Source organism: Natator depressus, chromosome 11, assembly GCF_965152275.1.
Source record: "Natator depressus isolate rNatDep1 chromosome 11, rNatDep2.hap1, whole genome shotgun sequence".
Taxonomy (NCBI): Eukaryota; Metazoa; Chordata; order Testudines; family Cheloniidae; genus Natator; species Natator depressus.
This window is the reverse complement of record NC_134244.1, coordinates 4796154-4821569: the sequence shown is the minus strand read 5'-3', so window position 1 is coordinate 4821569 and position 25416 is coordinate 4796154. Positions and strand designations below refer to the sequence as shown.

The following is a 25416-nucleotide window of genomic DNA, read 5'->3' as shown; positions in this document are numbered from 1 at the left end:
AACGCGAGCGCGGCGGGGCCGGTTGCCGGCCGGACGCGGAGAGCGCGGGACCCGCCGGCCCGGTTCGGGGCGCGAGATGGCGCGGGGAGGCGGCAAGGTAAGGGCGGGCGCGGGGGGCTGGGCAGGGTCCTCCGCGGTCCCATAAGGCTTCGGGCCCCTCTCATCCCTGTGGAGCGGTTCCCCTCCCCGCTCCCGTGAGGGGGGCTCGGGCGCTGGCAGCGCTTCCTCCTCGCTCCGACCGGGGGCGCGAGCTGGGCCCGACTCCCTCTGCTGCCGGGCCAGCGCCTCCGCCCGGCCAGAGGTCCCCTCCCCCCCCCCCCCGGGGTCCCGGCCTCTGGCTGGTCAGTTCCCCCTCACCCGGGTCCCCATCCCCCCATAGCCTCTGCCCACCAGTGCCCAATCCCCCCCCCCCGCGGGTTTTCAGCATCTTCCCGGGCCGCCACTCTCCCCCCCCCCCCCCAGGTGTCAGCCTCTGCCAGTGGGGATGAGTCTTTACCCCCGTTGTACAGCTGGAAATGGGGGCGTGACTGGGCCAGGACCACCCCCACCCACCCCCGGGCCAGGCTGCGGCCGAGCTGGGAGCCAGACCCTGATCTCCCCACTCTTGGCCGAGTGCCTGCATCACCAGGTTGTCCTTCGTTCGTAGAGGGTGCCCGGTGAAGAACCGCTGCTGAGAGTGCCTTGCCCGCTCCGCCCATTGGCCTGTTTTCCCGGGCATGCTCCCAGGGTGCAGCTGGGTCACTGCCAGGAGTGTGAATGCACCGAGTATTGACATACCCACTCCAGCTAGCTCCCTCAAAGTAGAAGCGAAGACGTTTCAGTGCCGGCTGCACAGAGCTGCTTGCCCCTTCTCTCTTGTGCAGCCAGCACTGAAGCCAGCATCACGGTGTCTTCACCTTTATTGCTAGTGAGAGTCCTAGTAGGTCTACACCAGGGGCAGGCAAACTTTTTGGCCTGAGGCCTACATCGGGTTTCCAAAATTGTATGGAGGGCCAGTTAGGGAGGCTGTGTCTCCTCAAACAGCCAGGTGTAGCCCAGCCCCCGCCTCCTATGCAACACCCCCCACCTTCTTGCTCCCTGATGGCTCCCCCGGGAATCCTGCCCCATCCAACACCCCCTGTCCCCTGACCACTCCCGGACCCCCCACCCCTGACTGCTCCCTGCCGCCCCATCCACCCCCCCCTCATTCCTTACTTGCCCCCCGGTACCCCTGCCCCATCCAACCACCCCTTCTCCCTGTCCCCTAAATGCCCCCAGAACCCTTGCCCCTGACTGCCCCCTGCCACCCCATCCAACCTCCCCCTCCTTCCTGACTCTCCCATCCAACCCCCCCGCCCCAACTCTCCTGCCTGCCCCGCCCCCATCCACACCCCCGCCCCCAACTCTCCTGCCTGACCCCTTACCGAGCTGCCTGGAGCACCGGTGGCTGGCGGCGCTACAGCTGCGCTACCTAGAGCACCAGGTCAGGCCGCAGCTCTGCAACTGTACTGCCCAGCTGCCCAGAGCATTGTGCTGCTCTGAGGCTGCGGAGGAGGGGGAAAGCAGGGGCCGGAGGTGAGCCTCCCAGGCCAGGAGCTCAGGGGCTGGGCAGGAGTGTCCCTCAGGTTGGATGTGGCCCATGGGCCGTAGTTTGCCCACCTCTGGTCTACACACTGACCTTCACATCCACGGCTGCAATGTGGATATACCCTCGTCTACTTTGCCTGAATCCAGATCCCTTCCTCGGTTAAGCACTGGGAGAGTCATGAAACTAGGCCCCGTGAACTGAGGTTTAGGACTGTAATAGTGCCTTTCTGTAAAATGCCACCTGGTTTCAGCTTAGATATCCAGAAAGCTTTGAACACGGTTTCAGATATTGTTAATCCTGTCTGCATTAGGAAATTTAACTGCTGCCTGAAAGGGGTTCCAGCAATGGATTCTTGAAGCTGATATTGAAAATTAGATGCAGGCTAATCATAGAACTGGAAGGGACCTTGAGAGGTCATCTAGTCCAGTCGCTTGCACTCAAGGCAGGACTAAGTATTATCTAGAGTCTTCTAGACCATCCCTGACAGGTGTTTGTTCAACCTACTCTTAAAGATCCCCAATGATGGAGATTTCACGACCTCCCTAGGCAATTTATTTCAGTGCTTAACCACTCTGACAAAGTTTTTCCTCATGTCCAACCTAAACCGCCCTTGCTTCAATTTAAGCCTATTGCTTCTTGTCCTATCCTCAGAGGTTAAGAAGAAACAATTTTTCTCCCTCCTCCTTGTAACAACCTTTTATGTACTTGAAAATGTAGACCTGAGAGAGTCGTTTTCAGCACTGTTTCAGAAAGAGTGTTTGGCTTGTTGGAGAATGGTGTCTGTCAAGTTCTCTGAAATGGTATTGGAAACAATTTTGTCTGATCTATCATTCAAACCATTTTCAGTATCAGTTTAGGGAAAACCAATGTAAGCACTCTTCCAGTGTGGACCAGGTGAGTGATCCATCCAATATAGTAAGTAGCCTGTCTCTGACAGTAACAGCACTAGATACTGCAGAGGAAGAGTGCACAAAGCTTAGTAGTGGACAATAAAAAAAGAGACAAGGTGGGTAATATCTTTTTTGGACCAATTTCTGTTGATGAAAGAGAACTCTGGGCAAGCTCAAAAGCTTGTCTCTTTCACCAACAGAAGTTGGTTCAATAAAAGATATTACCTCACCCACCTTGTCTCTCTAATATCCTGGGACCAACAAGGTTAGAACAACACTGCAGATGACACACACAAAAAGAGCATTAAAAGAATTGTCCCTATGCATCTCTGGCAGATTAAATTCCTTGAAGACATGCTATCAGCTTGACTTTTTAAAAATAAATTGTTTGAAAACATAGTTTTCACAGACAGCGCCTTTTAAATAGAATGACCTGAATTTTTAAAAAGTGCCTTTGGACAAGTAATAAAAAGGGGAAGTTTCTTGCTGATACTTAGAGGGGTGTTTGGTGTTGCTCTCAGGTCCACCCAAAAGGTGTTTAACTCTCCCCCCTCCTTCTTCGAGCATGTGCCCCCTTTTCAGTTTTCTTTCTTGTTACTTGTACTGGCAAACACCATGCAAGTGAGGTTCCCTTGCAGAGCACTGCACAAGAATAATCTCATCATGCTGGTGCATGAGGGAGGAAGTGCAGTTGACGATACACAAAGTGCTGTTAAGTGCACAAATAAACTGAACAAAAAGGGTTTTTCTTTAATCTTTCACTTTCAGTAAAGTTAAATGCAACTTATTACAATAGTAGGTATAAAATGTTCAGATGGAACTGTGGTTTTTCAAGTGTCATTTTATACCTTTTCCATAAAAAAGACAGCAACAGAAAAAGAACATTTCTGCTGTTTCTTTCTGCTCCACTGTCTCAGAAGCCCCAAAAAGATGAGGATAAAAACTTATTTTTGGCAAACTTAAAGTGAGACTTTTTCCCAGCGATTTTTGGCAGCGTTAGGTTTGTTACAATCTCCTCCCATGGAGAAAGTAGATCTAGCTAGTGACTTAGCTACCAGAGACTAGTGTATAAACCCAGGTACCACTGTTTACCTGGGTATCTTTGTACTCAAGGTGTAATGCAGTTTTATATTAAGTAGACATGACCAAACACAATCCATACATTTCCTCACCCCACCACTTAACAACTGCTGCTACAAACTCCAGAAAGTGAAGTGCTGTGTTGTTCTACAGTCAAGGCTGTCTATACATTTAATAAATCTCTCTAAATGTATAGCGTTTGATTATTTTCTTCATTCTTATTGGCTATAACATTTCAGTGTTTTACTTAAAATAGTTTTGCAGTATTACCTGGAAATAGAAGCAAAAGATGAGTAATAATACTTTTCACTTCCAGTAGAGGATCTCGAAGTGCTCTGAAAATGTTAATGAAGTTTTACAGTATCCTTAAGAGAACCAGGAGTTAAAGTTGATGCAAAGGGATTGACTTAGCCAGGTTAACACAGTAGGTCAGGGACTATGACCAATATCTGTTGATTCTCATCCTGTGCTTTAATACCCAGATTCTTCCAATTCTGTTACTTGGCCATTCATTATTATTAATCATGTTTATTACTGTAGTGCCTATGGGTCAACCAAGAATTGCGTCCCATTGTGCTAAGCATTGTAAAAACACATAGTCCCTGTCCTGAAGAGCTTGCTGTTATGGGTTGGGTTAAGGCTTCTTATGGCCAGGCATGCTGCTGCCTTATATTTGAAATAAATGTAAAGAAGCCATTGTAATCAGGTGGCTGAAACAACAGCAGTAACACCCCAAAACATAGGCATATGGAAAAGCTGAGTAGAAGCTTAATCTAAGAGGGTTCAAATGAAAGGGCTAGAGCTTTAATTGATGGAACTGTTTTGGTCAGCAAGTGAGTATCTGTTTGAGAGAGACAGCAAAGGGAGAGATACAGAGAGCAGAATGAAAGCCAAGCAGATACAACCTGGAAGCATGGTGGGTGGCCCTGGGATAAGCCTAGAGAAAAGTTTTGCATCAGAGTGCTGGTTGAAAGAGTTTGATGCTATGAGCAGGGAAGCTGTTTGCTGATTTTTGGTTCCTTTTGTGTTTGGAGAAACAGGACTTAAATTCTTTGTAAATAAACAAGATTGAATCAAAGATATCTGAGTCCATCATTAATTTCTCCCAGGTGGAACAGCATGAAGGGCCCCGAACTTAGACTAGCCACTTGGATCAAAAGGGATAACATTACTATCTAAATAGAGCAGGTGGACACAGGGTACGGGGAAGTGGTATAACAGGAAAGCAGGGTGAACAATGTGATGGCAGCAAATGTAATGTTAGATGTACACTCAGATGTATGTTCTTTTCAGAAAAAAGATGACTGACTCCAAGCTAGAAAAAGCCCTATTTACCAGCAGCCCAGCAAAACCACACATTTTTGTTCTAGGCTTGTGTAATTTTAATTTGCTGCCCACCAGACAAGCTGTTGATGAGCACTTAAAAATCCTTGGTTCAGCCTGTGGCTGAAAATGAAAACTGGCCTTTTGTCACTTTCTTTTCAAATGCCACCTAAGGGCATAACAAATGGATGATTTGCCCATCTAGCTCCTTTGCTGAATTAATCTTCTGGCGTTGTTCATCCAGATGACACAAGTATTTAACAAAAAGAAAAGGAGTACTTGTGGCACCTTAGAGGCTAACATATTTATTTGAGCATAAGCTTTCGTGAGCTACAGCTCACTTCATCGGCTGCATTCAGTGGAAAATACAGTTATTTAGGTTCATCAAGACAAGTGGAGACTGAGGAACTTCAGAGGGACCTAACAAAGCTGGCTGAATGGGAAACACAATGGTAGATTAAACATTAATAGGTCCAAAGTAATATTGCTTCCAAAACTGACACACTGTTTGTGTGGTCCCTGCTGGCACACCGTTAACTGTCTGTTAATGTACTTTGATCTAGTCCCATTTCAAAGAGGATAGATCAAAGCGCATTACCCAGGTGTTAATGCATGTCAACAGGGTCCACGCAGAGTTAGTCGGTGCAGGCTAGATTCAAACCCCAGCTTGTCGCAAACTAAAGGTTCATGTAGCTAAACCCTGAGACATAATACTGGACTAATAGACCACTAGTTTGATCCAGTATGTGAAGTCCTGTATTCTTATCCTCTGCACAAACGTGTCAAATTAGCAATTAAAATAACAGTAGAGATTAGTAATGCAGTAAAGTGAAATGTATGTTTTATGTTGATCAAGGAGTGAATTAGCGCCTTTAAATGATTTCACTTAAGTGTGCCCCATCATATTCTAATTGAGTTTGGTACTTTCTTCCAGGCAGCCATAGTGCTGTGTATGGATGTAGGCTTTGCAATGAGCAATTCTGCTCCTGGAGAGGAGTCTCCGTTTGAACAAGCCAAGAAGATGATGACGATGTTCGTGCAGCGACAGGTACGTGTGATTTCCGTTTGAGTATTATACACTTAAAAGGTTAGAAATGAAAGAAGGAAAACAGTGAGGCTTGCTAGACTCTTTTCTTCGCTCTTTTTATTTGATTACATTTTGTTTAGCTGGGAAAGTAGTTCGAATTATTCTAAATGACTGTTTCATGTGAGAGCAACACTGGCCTTTCTCCCAGCAGATTTTTGTGGATGACAAGTGCACCAAATGCATCCGATGAAGTGAGCTGTAGCTCACGAAAGCTTATGCTCAAATAAATTTGTTAGTCTCTAAGGTGCCACAAGTCCTCCTTTTCTAAGTGCACCTAGCTTGATCACTCCCCTTTTTTAAGCTAGAGGAGACTTTTATGGGAAAAAGTGCTGTCTTCTTATAAAATGTTTCAGCATTGTTAAAATTTAGCATCATGTAGAATTACTCTAGGAACTGAGTGATCTGATTTTACTCATTTCCCCCATATGTTGATCAGTAGTACTCATAGCAGCATGCTAGCTGAATTTAATTCTAAGTTAATGAGCTCTGCATATGCATACATTTTGGAAGGGCTGTATATGTGGTAACATGGAGTCTGCTGTAATTGATACCTAGTTGCAAAATTTGTATAATACGCTTTCTATTTTACATATGTATGTACAACACAGTGTGTATTTTTGGATTTTTTTTTTTTTGTACCTTCTCCATCTCCAGGTATTTGCTGAGAGCAAAGATGAAGTCTCTGTAGTTTTGTTTGGCACAGATGGTACAGAGAATACCCTTGCCAGTGGTGATCAGTATCAGAACATTACTGTACAGAGACACCTGATGCTACCGGATTTTGATTTGCTGGAGGACATACAAAACGCGATTCAACCAGGCTCTGAGCAAGCAGACTGTATCCTCTCTGGCTGTACAAAATCTCTGAACCAGATAAAGTTGCATGGAGGACTGGGAGCTTATGTTGTGAAACTGTACCAGAAGTGTTGTTGAAGTCATAACTACTATTAAACATATATTGTCCTTTTGAATTTAGGAGTTGACAGTTTGCACAAGGGCCAGTTTTCCAGATTAACCAATTTTCAAAGTTCTTTATAAGACGTTAGGGGGAGTCTTGACCCCAGTGAATTGTTTCTAGTATAAAGTACTGAGTTAATTAAGCTTTGAGCACTTCTTGTATCTTCTCCATGAGACTGAGAGAGAAAAATATACAGCAAAGAAACAATGTCAGATTAGGGTCCAAAAATTTTTTTTTCAAGGGACTTAAAAAGCCTAATGCAAAATAGGTTTTCATCAAATTAAACCTATGAAAACCTTTTTTAAAAAAATCAGCGCTCCCACCAAAAGGGACGCCCAACACAGTTGCGTGTGCTTAGGCATTTCAGATTGATCAGTCCTCATTTCACTGTGAAATGCACACATTATGAAAAGTCACTTTTGTTAGTAACATAGGTGAGAGTTTTTGAAAGTGTTCCTCTGAACATTTCATTTGACAGTTTTTCCCATTTCTCCCTGTTCTCCTTCTCCACCCAAAAAATAATTGTTTCAAGCTGTAGTCAGGTTGGCAGAGCAGCATCAGGGGAGCCTGCAGCCAGTCAACTGTATGTTGCCACAAACTGAATCATATTCTTGGTTTGATGGGTAAGGAGGTATGTACATGGATGCGCTCTATCAAGGGACTTAGGTGTGTAAATCCTGTTTTTAGGCACCATTGCTATTAACAGAACTCCAATTCAGCTGCCCCCTAATCTGTAGATGCCTAAACTCACTTGGTACCTAATCTTTTTCCTCTGGGTGTGTACACTGCAGCCTCACTCTAGGTGCCTGGTCACCTATCTCCCACCTGAGCATGCACACTACTGCCTTGCAATAGGTCATCTGGACACCTCTCTCACATGTAAGCCCCAGAGTAATTCACAGACTGGGAAATATAGGCGTCTGGCTGCCTAAGTTGCATGATGGGGTCTGATCCAGTAGGTGGCCTCTGAGTATTGCTGCTGGATCCGGGTCCCTCAGGTGAGTTCACACACAAAAGCTGGGGATGGAAGCAGAGGAACCTCTTGTAACCTTTCGCCCGGTGGATAGGGTACTCACCCAGGATCTTAGAGACTCCCGTTTAAGTCCCCTGTCCTCCTGAGAGAGAAAAGGGATTTGAACAAGGATCTGTCCTCTGTCAGGCTAACACTAGGCTATGGAATATTCTGATATGGGTCTCCGTCAGTCTCTCCAGTTGAAGTTGTTCCACTTTAATTGTTCAATTGTTTAATAAAATATGAATTGAACCAGTGAAAAAGTTAGTGTAACTATATAGCCTAGTGGTTAGGGCCTTCACCTGAGAGGTAGCTGATCCCTCAGGAGGAGGTGGGACTTGAACTGGGGGCCTCCCACATTCCGAGTGAGTCTCCTATCTATTAGGCTAAAAGTTATAAGGGAGGTCTGCCACCCCAACCCACCAGGCTGTTTTGTTTCAGACCCCCACACAAACTTAGGTGGCCTTCCTTCAGGTCATGGATTGCTATCAGAGCTAGGCGACTCCTTGCAGCCTGGACTAATGTGCCTATCTCTGAGAGAGGGGTGGGACTTAATACCCCCCCTCTGGTTGGCATCTCTCACTGGCTAGCTCAGGCGGCTCCCAGCCTAGTGTGCTGGCTTTGTTGTTCGCAGTCTAAGGTGCCTGTCTCTCCCCATTTGTTGTATTGGTAGCCTAGGTGCCTAACTCAGTCTGTGTGGTTGGCAGTCTTGTGCCCATGATTTTCTAGGCACCTAAAAGTTAGGTGCCATGATGCTCAGTATTGCGGTGCCTAAGTCCCTCTGTGGATCTGGGCCACAGATCTCTGAGCACAGAGATAAGAGCACATCTTCAATTAAATTACTTGAGAAAAGAAATGTATCAAGATGTCAGAAATAGATGTTTATTATGAAAAGGGGAATTAGCATGAAAAATTATGTCATATTTTGAAACTACATGTAGTTTTCAGTCATGGATTCCAAATAAAGAGATGATGATAATACAAAAAGTCTAGGTGATAAATGTTTTCATTGGGCTTGATCCTGCTCCTATCAGAGCTTTGCTCTTGACTTCAATAGCAGGATTGGTCCCTAGTAACAGTCTTCCCTTTAAAAGTGCAGGGAAAATAGAGGGTTGTAGGAAAGGCAATAGATCGTTTTAATAGGTGCTAGTTTGGTTGTCATACACTAAAATGCTTTAACTGTCTCTGCAACCACTAAAATAAAGAGAAAAACATGCATGTTTGTGACACAGTCTTGTTCTAAATGTCTTTTGTCTTTAACTCACTTAGTCCTGGATGCACTTGTCGTGTGCATGGACTTGCTTCAAAAGGAAACAATGTAAGTACTGCAGCCTGAGGACTTGCACAAGAATTCTGAAATGGAGTTTTGAGATCTGAGCTGACTCCACTTTAATGCTGCAAGGTTGTGTGACGAGGGAAGAAGCTGCTTTTTAAAAAAATCACCACAATGAAAAGCTATTCCTAAAAAACCCACTAGAGAGACCCAACCTCCCCAAGCAATTTAAGTCACTTGAATAAGAGCTTGCCCACATAGGGAAGTTATACTGGTATAAACTACGGGCTTGGTTACACTTACATTTTATAGCGCTCTAACTTGCTGGCTCAGGGGTGTGAAAAATCACCCCCTGAGCGCAGCAAGTCAGAGCGCTTTAAAGTGCTAGTGTAAACAGGCTCCAAGCGCTGGGAGCCGTGCTCCCAGTGCTCGGAGCTAATCCCCTCGTGGAGGTGGATTACCAGGAGCGCTGGGAGAGCTCTCCCAGCACTCGTGTGCAACCACACTCGCACTTCAAACTGCTGTTGCGGGAGCGCTCCTGTGACAGCGCTTTGATGTTTCCAGTGTAGCCATGCCCTAAGATGTGAATCTAGACCAACATAATTATACCAATCCAGCTCTTTGGGTCGACACCCATATTTTGGTTATAAGAACGCTTTTGTTGCTTGGGCGGGGTTTAAGATAACTGAATAAAGCCACTCTTAACTGGTAAAACTTTCCTGTGTAGACAAGCCCTAAACAGGTTTTACAGTGTGCTCTTCAGATCAATAAATTTGGACTTGTTTGGACTAGTGAGGGAAGTAAACCCTTGAGAATACCTTGTATCCAACTGCCTAGGGATGAAATCCATATACTTAATTGGAGCATCCTAGCTAATTGTCACTGTCAGGAAGGAGCTTAAGTGTACAGAAGTCGCCTCTAAGGGTATGTCTAAACTGCTGCTGAGATCAGGTTTCCCAGCACAGGTGGACAGGCATGCGCTAGCTCTGATCGAGCTAGTGAGCTAAAAGCAGAAGTGGGGCTGTGACAGCCCGGGCAGCAGCTTGGGCTAGCCGCCTGAGTATATACCCGGGGGTTGGGTAAGACGCACTCTGCGGCTAGCCTGAGCCACCTCCCCTGCTGCCAGGGCCCCAATACTATTTTTAGTGCACTAGCTGGAGGAGTATGTCTATGCATGCTGGGAATTACACCTCCCAGCGGCAGTGTAGACAAATCCTAGAGACCTGCCTAGATAAAGAAAAATGCTTTTTTCAGTTGTGTGAGCTTAACAGGATTGGGGGAAAAAAAACCCTTAACATCCATGTAGACACAGTTTAACACCTTTATAATCATGGTCTTGCAGCCTCGGAGGAAGTAGCCAGCACCTTTAGTAAACACCATGGACCAGATCTTCATTGGTATACACTGGCATAGCTCCGTTGACTTCAATGTAGTTAAACTAATTTATGTCAGCTGAGGGCCAGGCTTTCCATTCACTTGGTGGGGAAAACATCAGAAAAAGGACACGGACTTCCCCTGAATAATAATAAGAAAGAACAAACCATGCTGACTGGATGTATTCTTGTTGTACTTAAGGGCAGCATGTCTTGATGTTTACTTACTTCTGTTACAAGAAGTTCTAAACTTTATTAGAGACACAGTTTTACATTTTTTTAAATAAGTGTTCAGCAAATGATGCAACAGGATTGTTTTATTTCTACAAATCTTCTGTTTTTGTTGTTGAAGAGGAAAGAAATATGAGAAACGACACATTGAGGTGTTTACAGACCTTAGCAGTCCCTTCAGTGAGGATCAGCTGGAAATTATCATCGCTAACTTGAAGAAAACGGGAATCTCACTGCAATTTTTGTAAGTGTGGAAATAGCTCTAAAGCATCTTTACAGCTCTGTGCCATTTTCATTACATAATTACAACCATCTTAAATTGTCTGCTGTTGTGGTAAGATACTGTGGTTTGGTGTAAAGGTGCCACTCCCTGTAATATTATTATTATTTGAATTACTGTAGTGCTTAGGAATCTCAGAACAGGACCTCATGGTGCTAGGAGCTATACAAACTCGGAAATAAAAAGATGGCCTCTTCCCCAAAGAGCTGGCAATCTCAGTATAAAACAAGAGACAATAGATACAGACAGACGGGCGGATGTGGGGAATACAAGGAAACAATAAGTATTGGTCCGTATGATAGGCAGTAGACTCGGCACACCAGCAGCCTAACTATTCTCAGGTTTTTTTTGTAGACTTCACAGAAAAGGAGGATAATGAGGTAACTGGATTTTTATGGGGAGCTCCTCCCAACTGTGAGGGGCAGCATGGAAGAAAGCGCAAAGGTGTTTGAAAATTAAACAAGTAGGAAATTTAACAGTAGAAAATATACAGGTATTGTCAGGGAGATGGAATAGATCACCTCACAGGTCTTTTTCTAGACGGGCTTCTGTTATTCTTAGATAACTTAATGACATTGTTTAGGGTACAGCAAAATATCATTTCATCTAGAGATGCTAGTTAAACTCTAACCCAGATTGTAACCTACAGGAAAGTGTCAATTTTATTCATGAATTCACCAGCTATTACAGGCTATTAAAACCTCCTACAGAATAACAGTTATTACAGGAATGATGAATAGCACAGCTATAATTAAGGGATTGGGAGGGTACTCTTTGCTGGGGCTTAGAACTGACATTTGAAAGGGCATCAGGCTGAAGAAAGAGTCAATCCAAATGCAATTTTTGTCTCTCTTTTTTTTAATCATCCAAAATGAGTTAGTTGTTTTAGTTAAGTAGTAAAATAAATTAACTGTTTTTAATTGTATTCTTAGCTTGCCGTTTCCAGTGGATGATGAAGATGGAAGTGGGGATACGGGCGATGGTCGACATTCTGATATGTGCAGAAACTCTTTTCCAAGGAAGGGCTTAACTGAGCAGCAGAAAGAAGGCATCTGTATGGTGAGAAAATTGATGTTTGCTTTAGAGGAAGAAGGAGGCCTGGATGAAATTTACACTTTCAGGTAAACTTGAATACTCCCCTTTCAGATGCTGGAAGTTTAGTTTCTAATTTCATCCACAAAAAGCTTTAATGAATGAGGTGGCATTTTGTAGTTGTGTAACTTATCACAAATTTGGGTGGGTCCTTTAAATCAACTTCAGTGGCTTTGGTTCAAAGAACAGATATGAGAATTATACAATGGAAAGTGAATTTTCCTTCATATGGTACTCTGTCTTTATAGAAAGTATCCCTTATTCCTCCTCTGTCTTGTGTTTCTCAGAATTTTTTAAGGAGGGTGATCCTCTAAATGAGACTTCAGAAACATATTGAATATAAGGTATTTAGCAGATGAATGCTATTTTAAAATGTGTGTGCAGTGCATGTAAAGCATTTGCACATAATGGTAGCCCTGGTTTCCTGGTCTCAGATTGGTTGCAGATCAACTAGTTTATCAAACTCCCCCAGACAGATTGTGACTGATGGTTGCTTCTTGAAGCTCATGGCTTAATAGCAAACTGCTGTGCTATTGTGTCTAACAATGGACTGTTTCAGTAGAATTGCTAATGCGAGGATAGAAAGATTGTTTTACGGTTTGGTGTCTCCACAGTGAAACAATAAAAATGTGTTTTGTATCTTAGAAACACTGCAGTTGCTGCTATGCCTGAGACTTCTCCCCGACAGGTGTTTTAGATTGGTAGCTTCCTCCCCTCATCCTGCCCAACTTATCATTTGGTACCTCTCTTCTTTTGTAGCCATTATATATTTTTCCTCATCTCGGCCTCCATGGCTGGTTAGAGTATGTTATATGAGAAGGGAAATTTAGACCTTTTATTTGTGAGGAAATATAACACCGCTGCTACGTATTTATTTTCTATTTGACTACAAAGCAGCCTGAGATTTTTCGATGGCAATAAGAACAGGCTTTGTTGCTGCACCCCAAAACCAAACCAAACAATATATTTTTGATCATGATTATCCTTTAGGATAATCCACATGCATGAAACTATCAGGTGTTCTAAGTCTCCCCCGCCCCAAAGCCTCCCCCAGCCTCCTTTCTCAGTCACTGTGGAAATACCACTATCCTGCCTGTCACTCAGACCTGTAACCTGGGCATCAGCTTTGACTTGGACCTTTCTCTGTCTAGGTCCTCACCTCAGGCTATATCTAAATCCTGCAGATTCTTTTTGCATAATGCCTCTTAGCATGTAGCCTTTCTTATTCAGTCACACAGCTAGAACTTCAATGCAGGCTCTCATCGTCCAGCTTCTTAATTACTGCAGCATCCTTTTTTCTGGCTGTGACAAGCGCAGTCTTGCCCCACTCATATGCATTCTGTCTATAGCCATCTGTAGTGCTGCCTCTTGTCTTATACGTAGATTATACAGACTCTTCGGGGCAGGGACCGTCTTTCTGTTCTGTGTTTGTATAGCACGTAGCCCAATGGGGTCCTGTTCCTTCACTAGGGCTCCTAGGAGTTATTGTAATACAAATAATAAATGCCTCTTTTATCTTTACCTTTCCTATCCTGGGCTATAAATGCAGTACAGCCCTGCTTACTCCCTGGTTTCAGGGGAGGCCTGAAACCTTTGGATAAATGGGGGTTTGGCTAACAGATTAAAGCTTTAGTGCAGTTTAAGTTGTTTAAGAATATATGAAGCTTTAGATCAGTTTATTCAGCTTTTATAAAGCAACCTTGCAAAACTGTCATGAAAATTTACTAACCCAGACACAATATCTCCTTTCCTCTTTTTACTATGCTGCTGATCAAAAATATTTTTCCCCCTTATAAAAATAAATAATTTATCCAAGCAGATGGGCAAGTAGAATTTTGTAATATGGTTTTAAGGTCTGATATTGGTTTAAACTGGAGGGGGGAAGTCAAGAAACACAATGTGGGACCAAGAAGGCTGGCTACAGGGCAAGAGGCATTTATGCTGTCTTTAGGCTTTTTTTAAAATGCAAGTTTATCAAAGTCCACGTGTATGTAGATATGGAGTTGTGTATTATTTAGTAATCAGTTAACTATTGGCCTGTGCTGTCTGCAAGTCTACAAGGGCAAAATTTGCTTATGGACTTGTCTTCACTGTCGGGGAGAACTGGGAATCTATTTCTTCTAAATAACATAGGAAATTAAATCTAAAGAACTCTGTTAATACAGCATTAAGGTAGCACAATTAAGCATTAAAAAGTTAAGAAATGTAAAAGTTAAAACTGAGTTTTTTACTTTAACTTAGCCCCTTGAGTGCATGAATTATAATAGTTTTTAATTACATGGACACAGGTTTTTAAATACACATGTAACCTAGGTTGTACAAAATGCTATTGAATTATCTTGCATTATTTGATATGACTGTGGCTATGTTTATATTGCCAAAAGGGTGTATTTTTTACAGTGGGATAACTAACATGTGTTAGGTAGTTAAAACCTAATGGAGACAAGATGCAGGTAGTTTTTACTGCATTGTGGCTAGGTGAAGTCAACATTATACTCCCCAGCTGTGGTTGACCTCTCTGAGCTACATAGCTGTAAAAACTACATAGCCTTGTCTCCACTAGGATTTTACAGCAAGATAACTACTATCTAACTGTAAAAGCATGCCTTTGTTGGTCATGAAGACACATCTTTGTGATCATACAAAAGATGTAATGTAATAAATATTCCCTGAGTTAAGACTGTATTTTCAATCTTAATTTTCACATGTTCTGACTTTGAGCTGTGCAACCTTATGCAATGTTGTGTTTTGTAATTTTAATGTACAGTCATTTAAAAAAACCTTTTTTTGCCTTGTGAGGTTTTTTATCTGCTGTTTGGCTGAGAGATATTCAAAGTAGCTGATTTTATCCTAACTGAGCTGCGAAAAGAGTGTGTATTCATTAACAACTTATTAAAAATGTGTGGAGTGTTAAATACCAAACAAACAAAATAATGTTAATTGAAACAGGATTCTTTATTTTTTCATCTCCAGCCCAGGAAACATCTTACCAGTTAGAGGTGTCTTTTGTAATTTGGGCTGTTCAGCTAGCTAAATTACTTAATTGGGTTAATGTTAGCTAACTGCAAAATGCTTCCTAAACAACTGTGTAATCTCTTCTTCCCCATAAGAACTGACATGCTGTCTTTAACCTTAATGTCATAGAGATTTTAGATGGAAAACACCTACTAGGTCACCTTCTCTGCCCCCTTCTTACTATGATCAGTAACAGGAATGTTCTATGTAGTTTATTTTCTAGTGCTTTGTGCAATCCAAGCCAAGCCAGTTGGGCTTCCACCCTTTCCTGAGGAGATTGCATTTTCTGGATTGTTTTATTTTAGCTTATCAAAGAATTCATCTCTCTTTTTTTGATTCTTTAATTTAGAGAGAGCCTGGAGCGTCTTTCAATGTTTAAGAAAATCGAAAGAAGACCTATGGCTTGGCCTTGCCAGCTAACTATAGGTTCTAATCTGTCTATAAGGATTGTGGCATACAAATCAGTAAGTTACTAAAATCACATATTTAAGTATACTTTGGCAGGAGCATAGTTAGCTGCACCTTCATTTTTTCCTTAAAGACAAGAAAATTAAATACCTTAAGCTCGATGAAGGAAAACATCATGGTGAGATTTTACATGCGCAAAAACCAATAAATCTAAAGTTATAGTTCTCACAGCAACCATAACTTTGCCATATTAGACATGCATGTTAAAGCATTAAAGTTAACAATATTCAGAAAGAGAAAGTAATTCCTATCCACAGTGTGACATTTAATTGTATAAAATTTACAAACCTGACTTAGGGTGCTGCATTCACATGGAGCATTCCAACTGGCTGTCTCTGAAATGCCCAGAAATAAATGAGGCTTAATATTTTCCTTATTTCTCATTGGAAATTGTACTTTTTTTTAGAAATAGTAATAAGGATACCCTCAATTTGAAATCACATTTGTGGGCATAAGTGTTTTACTTACTGTTGTTACAAGTCACATGTAAGATTCTAATAACTTTAAAGGATTAGTGAAAATATTTTCTCTCTTTTTTCAGTGTTTGCTTTTTGCAATTTGACAGGACCTTACATATAGTCAGTTTCACTGTTCAGTCTGTTTCCCCTATTGTTTGTGTGGGTCTTTCACACAGCAATAAGAGGAAAAACATTTTAAAAGTAGGAAAACGTGTAACACCACAGCTGCCTATCATGTAAATAGTAGCTAGGCAGCCATGTAGTTCAGTGATACTGAAGTGATTTTGGTGAAATAGAGTTTAACTGGTTCATCACCTGAACCTAAAAATAGGATTCTCTTCAGTATTCTGTTGCTTCAAGGCGAAAGATTCTAATTCAGTAATATGCCTGATGTCTAGAAGGTGGATTTATTAGGCTTGGGTAAGGTCTAATCACTACAGGCTTCCCTTGCCAGCTTCCTGTTTCTCCTCATTTATAATAATAATTATTATAAGTATTTGATTATGGTGTTGTGCTAGGCACTATACTAAGGCAGAGTAAGAGACAGCCTCTACCCCCAAAGAGTTTACAGTTTAAATAGGCAAGACCAGCAAGGGTTGGAGGGAAATGAGAGCCATTTGTTTAATCTGAAATGAGAGTTGTCAATATAAGTAGAGCACTAGTGATGGTCAGAGCAGCAAATGCTGTTTTCAGCAAAAGCTGTTTATTGGTAAAATGACCCAGCACTTGGTCAAGAGAAATGATTCTAGGAATTGATTCTCATGTTGTGGTGGGGACCAGCCCCAAATGAGATTTAAATATTCCTTTTCTTTCAATATTGACACAAAGCTCACAGAAGAGAAGGTGAAAAAGTCCTGGACTCTTGTGGATGCCAAGACCTTAAAAAAAGAAGATGTGCAAAAAGAGACTGTCTACTGCTTGGATGATGACGATGAAACAGAAGTTCAGAAAGATGATCTTGTTCAAGGTATGGGTTATTCTCTCTGTGCCCTCTTAAGACATTTAGGCTTAAATTTTAGAACTTGTTCTCCTAAGTCACGTAAATGTATTTGAAAATCCCACCCTTAGGTGCCTAAAGACGGATTTAGAAGTCCAACTGTGGCCTTAGATTGTAAACTCTTGGGTGTAGGGAGCTTGTCATCTTGTATATTTGTAAAATTCATATTGTTGCCACTGTAGCTAGAGCTGCAAGTTTCTTACAAAGACAAAATAATACAACAACAAAAAATGGATACAGCAAAATAAAACAAAAAACCTCATCCTGCAGTTGTGGCTCCTGGTGCACTAGGTCGCACTGCCACTTCATCATGATCAGCGTATGATGGCTGGCGGGATTGCTGGGCCAAACCCGAGCAGTGCTGTGACCCCGTGCGCCAGGTCCAAATACCCAGAGCAGGAAGCCAGGCCCAGCCCTGCAGGACCAGAGCCACCACTGCAGGGTGAGTGAGGGGTGGGCTCACTCTCCAATCCCCACCTCGCCCCAGAATTCCCAGCACCCTCTCCACTCCCCATCCATCCCCTGTGTGGATAAAATGTGGATAACACGAAATAACACAAAATAACCTCCCACCCCAAAATTATAAAAAAATAAAAAGAATTTCACGGGACTCTAATATTGCAATAATAATAATGCCAGGTAGGAACTAGAAGGCAGTGTAGCAGTTCCCAAGCTGTGCTCTGTGGAGCACTTGTGCTCCATGGTGGATGGGCTGGTGGAGGGTGCTGACTTTTTTTTGTTTCCAGGTGTTAAATTGCATCAAAATATATCTAAAAATATATCAAATACTTTCCTACCGTTATAGCAGTTGCTTGCATGGAAAAGTATGTGCCACAAGGATATTATACAATTGTGAATGGAAGGGGCTGTGGTCTCTGTGATGATGAAAAGAAGGGGGTGTTTAGGGGATAATCTCTCTGTTAGATGTGGTTCTCACCATGAAAAAGTTTGAGAATTAGCTTTACCATTTAGACTAAAAGGAGGTTTGAGGTGCCACAGTGATGGAATGCAGGACAGTCCTCACAGCATGTAAATTTGTGTTTTGCACAGTTTAGTTTCTCTTTGAATGCAAAGAATTCAATTTCTTAGATGAATAAAGGCACATCGTCAACTTGAAATACAGTACATTTTTAAAAATTTGAGTTAAAAATTGTTTCAAGGGCTATATCTGCTTCTCAGTCTCCCTGGGTATGTCTACCCAGCAAAGAAAAACCCGCAGCTGGCCCATGCCAGCTGGCTTGGGCTTGTGGGGCTGTTTCATTGCTGTATAGACTTCTGGTCTTGGGGTGGAGACTGGGCTCTACGACCCTGTGAGGTGGGAGGATCCCAGAGCTTGGGCTCCAGCCTGAGCCTGGAAGCCTACACAGCAATGAAACAGCCACAAGCCCAAGTCGGCTGGCACAGGCCAGCCGTGGGTATCTAGTTGCTATGTGGACACACCCCTATACATTTTTGAGGGTACGCAGTCACATTTTGCTATTTTAAAAAATGTTTCTTTCTCTTGGTGCTATTTAAAAGTCTTACACAAATGGGGGAAATAGAATAATTATACAGGGGAGACAGTGTATATGACTACAGAAGGTCAAGTGCACCAAGTAAAATGAAAAAATAGAAATTTTTTTTTCTCAACTCCTTTAATTGTAGTAATCTTAGGTGTTGTTTGTAACAATACACCAGACCCTCGCTAGAATGCGCGTCTATATAATGCGAATTCGGATATAACGTGGTCGCGGCCATGGATCCCAAATTTACGGACAGTAGAGTACAATTTTTTTGAGTATAGACGCGATAAATCGACTGCTGAGCACTCTTCTGTCAACTCTAGTACGCCACCAGAACGAGGAGCACAAGCGCAGTCGACGGGAGAGCGTCAGCTATTCATGTAGCTGAAGTTGCGTATCTTAGATCGACCCCCCGCTGTAGTGTAGACAAGCCCTAAGACGATTGCTGTAGGCCTAGAACGCCATACAAATGTAATGTAATAATAATTTACAGGTACAGTACTGTATTTATCTTTAGAAAGATGTCAAAAATGTCGGGCAAAAGGAAGGCTTACTCAGTGCAGGAGAAATTGGACGCTCTCGAACGACTTAGAAATGGCGAAACCCAGGCAAAGATTAACCGCAATATTGGCATTAACGAGTCCACCTTTCGTGGATGGCTAAAGAATGCTGACAAGCTTGGAACTTACATTCATAACCTGGATGAAGAGCATGGCCTTCAAAGAAAACGAGCCCGTTTAGCGAATGATGCTGATCTTGATTCTGTGGTGTACATGTGGTTTGTGAAAGAACAGCAGAAAGGCATTCCGATCTCTGGTCCGCTTATAGCCATGCAAGCGGAAAAATTCGACTGGGAACTTAATGGCAAATTCAGCAATTTTAAGGTGAGTTCAGGTTGGCTATGGTGATGTCAGAAAAGACACGGAATCTCTCAGATTGCAGTTTCAGGAGAAAAACGCTCTGATGACGACGACGCGCAATCGTACCCTGCAAAGCTGAGGGAAATTTTACAGGCAGAGGGTTACTCGGTGGAACAGGTTTACAATGCAGACGAAACAGGAATTTATTATAAAATGTTGCCTGATAAAACCCTGGCTGTCAGAACAGATGAACGTAAGAAAGAAGGATATAAACAGGCAAAAGATTGCCTTACTTCCTTGTTTTGTGTGAATGCAACAGGCAAGCATAAATTAAAACCATTGTGCATTGGAAAGTCTCTCATGCCTCGGTGCTTTCATCACGTAAATGTGAATTGCCTGCTGTTTTTGTACAAGAACTCCAAAAATTCCTGGATGACCAGAGAGATTTTTGAACAATGGTTCTTTACCGAATTTGTCCCTTCTGTGTGAAAGAAAGCTGTTCTTTTGCTAGACAACCGTCCAGTGCATCCTCCGGCCGAAAGACTCAGAACCGGTGACAGTAAAATATGGGTTGAATACTTACCTAAAAACATGACTTCCAAAATCCAGCCGCTTGATCAAGGTGTTATCGCCATTTTTAAACAGCACTATCGACAGAACTTGGTACGACAAATGATAGAAAGCAAGTTGTCTGTCACCGATTTTCTGAAGAAGTTGACTATAAAAGACTTTTTTACATTGGCGGCAATTCCTGGAATTTATTACGCACTGAAACGATAAACCGCTGTTGGATGGTGGGACTGAGAGAGTTGTTTGGCCACCCGCTCCTGGAAGAAAATGAAGAAAGCAGATGACAGTCTGACAAGGAATTCGACTTTGAGGGATTTACAGAGGAGGAAGTTGGAAGAACAGACATGGAGTGGATGCAGGAGCTGTGCCAGCAACTGTCCGGGCTCGGGGTAACTGTTCTGCCACAAAATATCGCGTCCCGGATAAGAGGTGACGATGAAGCAGAAGAAGTTTGTCCTGTTGCTGAAAGTCTAACGGATGACCAAATTCTTCAGGCCGTACGACCAAACAACATTCCAGAAGCTGAAGAATTGGCTTTCGCCGTGGAAGAAGAAGAGGAAGATGAAGTGAACGTCGTTCCAACATCAACTGCGACCGTAGCTGGCTTAGAGACTGCTTTGAGATGGTTTTAGGCGCAAGACGTTGAGCCTATAAAAATCATGCAGCTACGTAGCCTTTTGCAGTTTGCTAAGTGGAAGCAGCACAGCAGCAAGAAGCAAAAGCAACTCACCGACTTTTTAAAGAAAAACTAGACTAGTTTATTGTAATGTCGACTTTAAAGCTCTCATAAAGCAACACTTTTTTCCTCGTTTATTGTTTCCGTCAAGTAGGAGTTTATTTTCTAAGGTTTTCTTTACTTTATGGATGTGACATTTACTGTATACAGTAATTTCAATTTAACGTGGTCCCTGCTATAACGCGGTACTTGGCATGGATCCCAAATCCCATGTTCTAGCGAGGGTCCGGTGTGGTAGGTTAAAAATGTTCATACATCTGTGTGATTTTAAGTTAACTGTGTCTCTTTCAGCAGAGATGATGTAGTTAGGAAAAAAGCTAGTAAGTAATGTTAATTTAGTGTTCTGTGCATGTTTCATAATTTCAAACTTAAAAAAAATCCGCTTATATTATAGGGTAGATTTTAGGTAGGGTTCTCTTCGAATTCCACAGCATCTTTTCCTGCTAAATTATTGCCATCACTCCAGTTAATTTGGGGACACTTTCTGTTTCCTTCAGTATGCTTAAATGTTTCAGATGAGTTTGTAATTGCCACGTCTTCAGTGAGAGCAGGATTGGGTCTTAAATATGGATCTATCCATGCAGACTTGGGGGGGGGGGGAGGGGTACATTTATTTGCCTGTTAGTAGTAGTTGTCTAAGATGGCACGGTCCTTGGATCTAAACTAACTCACCTCTGGATAGTTTTTATATTTTGGGATTTGATTAATAGACTTTAAGGCCAGAACTGACCATTATGATAATCTAATCTGACCTCCATCATAACGATGGGATTTTAGCGAGCGATTCCTGCACCACACCCACATGTAGTGGTTGAGCTACCGCATATTTTAAAAAAGAGGCTAGAAGTTTAAAATGTTGGTAACAAGGCTACGATATGTTGCAATATATTGAAACACTCTTGATCCTTCCTCACACCAAAGCTGCTGCCTGCTTCCTCAAGCAGGGTCAGAACATTCTAGAAATCTTTGAGCATTCCTGACCTCCTTCTGCTGAAGTCCTGATCTGTGAATGCCTGTCAGATACTTTCTTCAGAGAAAAGCAGTAGTAAATAGGTACAATTTACTTTTGATTCCAATATCAAAGTAAACTAAAGAGACCAAAGATGTCTTCACCCAGTGGCCTGACGTTCAACTGCAGTTAAAGAGCTCCTGATGTTTCATAGATATTGTTGAAGAACATTCTGTTTACAGAGTATTCTGCACATTGAGCGTGTTTTTTGAGTTTTGCTTTTTCGTTTTCTTTTCAAATTCCTAAGGAAGTGTACATGCAAACAAGTTCTTCATTTTGGGATGTTCATTGCTTCTGGTGTTTATTCCCCACCTGAAGACATCATCCTCAGGCTCTGACAGCATCATCAGCTAAACAGAAGCTAATTGTGGTATTGCAAGCAGAATATTGTAATTTCAGATTGGGGAATAAGCAGCAAGAACCAGGTGATATGCTCCTAAGAAACAAAGATCCTGATTTCATGCAAATATCCCTAGTAATAACAAGCAAAGGAAGCCAAATACAGAAATAAACACTAGATCAACTAGTCTCTTTATAGAAAGGTTTTTGGTTTTCCATGAGGCATCAGTAGTTCTTTAATATCCATTTTAATGGCACTTGGTCTCTGAATTTTTTGTGGATTCCTTTCTTTGAGTCTCCTGCTGATTTGTGTTATGTTTTTGCTATTTTCATTTGCAAGGAGTGCTCATGCTCTTTTCACTGAGTATTGTTTTGTGAGTATAAGGTGTTGGGCAGTGTGATAAGTAAATATTTTTTTCTTTCCTGATATCTGCAAAAGTAGGTACATTTTATGTAAAATGATGCACAAGGAGTGTAACTGTTTTTTGTGATTTGCAAATTGTGTCTATGGAGTGTGTGATTATTTTGTTAACAAGAGAAAGTAATTTGATGTAAATTACAAAATTAATCGTATGGGGTATAGCTGTGGGGCATGCATGCATTGTTAAAATATTCAGAGTGCTAATTTCAGTGTAAGAAATGTAGGCCCTTATGCTTAGCAGATGCTCATCTCTTCTTCTCCAGGGTTCCGCTATGGGAGCGATATAGTTCCTTTCTCTAAAGTAGATGAGGAGCAAATGAAATACAAAACCGAAGCAAAGTGTTTTTCTGTACTAGGATTCAGCAGATCATCTCAGGTGCAGTATTGAACTTCTTCCCACTCAATTACTGGATAACTGTTGAATACAGGTCAGAGTCACCAGGGGACAATGATGCTGTATTATGCTCCAGTGAACAGGTGCATGTTGTGTGGGTGGCTGTTATTAGGTGTGCAGGGACAGTTCACATTTGCTGTGTCCAGTGGATCTGGACTCCACATAGGTCACTATAAAGGGGGCATTTGAGCAAGGTTCATCCGTGTGGCCTCTGGCTCATGATTATACAGAGCCAGTGGTCACAAATCCTCATGTAGGGGTGGCGGAAGTATTGCAATTCCTACTTTAGCCCAGGAGCTGAAGTAGTGGTTGAAGAAGAAGCTTCAGAATTGCCCCAATATCTGCCAGTGGCAAGGAAGTGGATTCCTCCTTCTCCAGTCCCTGGATAGTTCTCTGCACAAAATCCTCTGGCTTTGTCCAAGTCTGTGTGTTTATTTCACTGTACTACCAATAGAAGCTCACCAATGTTTGAGAACTCTTGGAAGCTAAGTGTCTTAATTCTAACGCTTTTAGGATTAAGTTATGAGCTGTGGTTTTCCTCGTTTTCATTAAAGTAACAAAAATTAAATATAGTGATTGGTTCACAAAATTAGGGCTCAGAAGCAGTAAGTGTAGGAAGATTATTATATATCTTTTAAAAGTAGATACATACACTATAGAGAGACATTAAAGAGTGTTTGTGGATATATTCTAACTCTTTTTATTGGAAGCATTCATTTTGCCATGCATCACCATGGCATCTGGGAGCCTTACAAGGCTTAAAATGAGACATTCCCTATCTCAGTAAGAAACCAAACACTTTGCCTTCCTGCTATCTACAACTTCGACAATCAGCTAGGAAAGCAGGATTTAATCATTTGGGAAGTCCTGGACAACGAGATATCTTGCCTCATGTTCTAAAAATGGAATATACACATACGCATACACATGAAAGCAGTAAATTTTAAGCTGGCACTACTCTTCCCTTTCCAGGAAATCCCCGATAGTAGTTATGGGCATCTACACATCCTCCTGGAGTCCCACAGGGCTCAGTCAGGTTGCTTCTTTTATTCACTATCCATGGTGAAGTCATTGGGGGGATCATAAGATACTGAGCCTCAGTGCTAGCAGTATGCTGAATGCTCCCAAATCTACTTCTCTGTCTTGTCAAGTCTCCCAGATGATACAGTGGCTTGACAAAATAGGGACCTGGATGAAAAGCAGAAGGATCATTAGCCATCACCACGAAAAACAGAGGTGATGCTGGTCGGCAGAGGGCAATACATAGAAAGCTGTCAGACGCTGCAACCATCCCTCTATTGTCCACAGGTGCTCAGCCTCAATCTTGCTAGATGTGTCCGTGAACTCTTTTATAACAGCAGTGGCCCAAAACATCTTTGACTAGACAGGAGTTTGTGCCATTTCCTTTCACGTGAGAATCTAGTTACAACAGCCCATCCCTTAATCACCTCCAGACTGGATTATTATAACACGGTCTGATCATGTGGGCACACAGAAAGTAAAGCTTCTACTTTAGAAAGCTGCCTTTCTACTAAGCAAAACAGACCAGCGGGAACACACTGCGCTAGCTCTTCACGGAACTACATTAGTTACTTATCCCGTTCTGAGTCCAATTCAAGATTCTGAGTAGCTAAAGTCCCTTATTTGTTCTAGAAAGGCCTCATCTACCATCTCCTCCTGATTTGCCCCTTTAGAACCTAGTTTAAAGCCCTCCTCGTTAAGTTGATGAGTTGTTGTGTAAAGATGCTTTTCCTCTTCTTGGTCAGATGGGTCCCATCTCTTCCCAGCAGTCTTCCTTCCTGGAACAGCATGCTATGATCAAGAAAGCCAAAGCCTTCCCGTCAACACTGTCTGCACAGCCATGCATTCATTTCCAGAAAACACATATTCCTGCCTGGGCCCTTACCCTCAGCCAGGTGGATGTACAAGAACACAGCCTGCACCCCTGACTCCTTCACCTTCACTCTGAGAGCCCTGTAGTCACTGCTGATCTTCTCATGGTCAGACCTGACAGAATTATTTGGTACCCACATGAATGAGCAGTGTGGGGGTAGTGGTCAGAGGGATAGCTGAGCCTCTGTAACGTCTTAGATGCGGGCTCCAGCAGGCAGCACACCTCCTGGGACATCATGTCACACTGGCAGATGGGTGCTTCTGCCCTCTCAGAAGGGAGTCCCTGGCTTCCACCACCCTACTCTGCCGCCTACGTGGGTGCAGTGGCCATGAACTTCCCTGCCTTGAGACAGGTGGCTCCTCCTCCTCAGCCATTGGGTCTGCTCCTCCCCTCCTTTTCCAGTGCAGCATACTGCATGCAGCATATTAACCAGAGAAACTGGAGCAGTTCCAAATACAGGATTAAAGAGGGAATAAACCCACCTTATATCATTTTCTCAATGTACCGAAGCAGCTTTTTCAGTCATTCGCATCCCTCAGGAAAGAAGATCATAAGGCATCTTCTTATTACTGTTTTTTAAACTTTGA

General features: G+C 42.6%; 1 protein-coding gene across 1 annotated transcript in view; it reads left to right on the top strand.

Annotated features, from left to right (window-relative positions):
- Window positions 1–25416, top strand: part of XRCC5 (X-ray repair cross complementing 5) — a 75734-nt gene continuing 50318 nt past the window's right edge. The window contains exons 1-9 of the mRNA XM_074967046.1: window positions 1–97; window positions 5795–5908; window positions 6602–6785; window positions 9187–9235; window positions 10916–11038; window positions 12007–12195; window positions 15531–15645; window positions 16936–17074; window positions 22805–22917. Of these exons, the coding sequence (XP_074823147.1) occupies window positions 77–97; window positions 5795–5908; window positions 6602–6785; window positions 9187–9235; window positions 10916–11038; window positions 12007–12195; window positions 15531–15645; window positions 16936–17074; window positions 22805–22917 (1047 nt within the window). The 5' untranslated portion in view covers window positions 1–76. The remainder of the gene's footprint in view (window positions 98–5794; window positions 5909–6601; window positions 6786–9186; window positions 9236–10915; window positions 11039–12006; window positions 12196–15530; window positions 15646–16935; window positions 17075–22804; window positions 22918–25416) is intronic.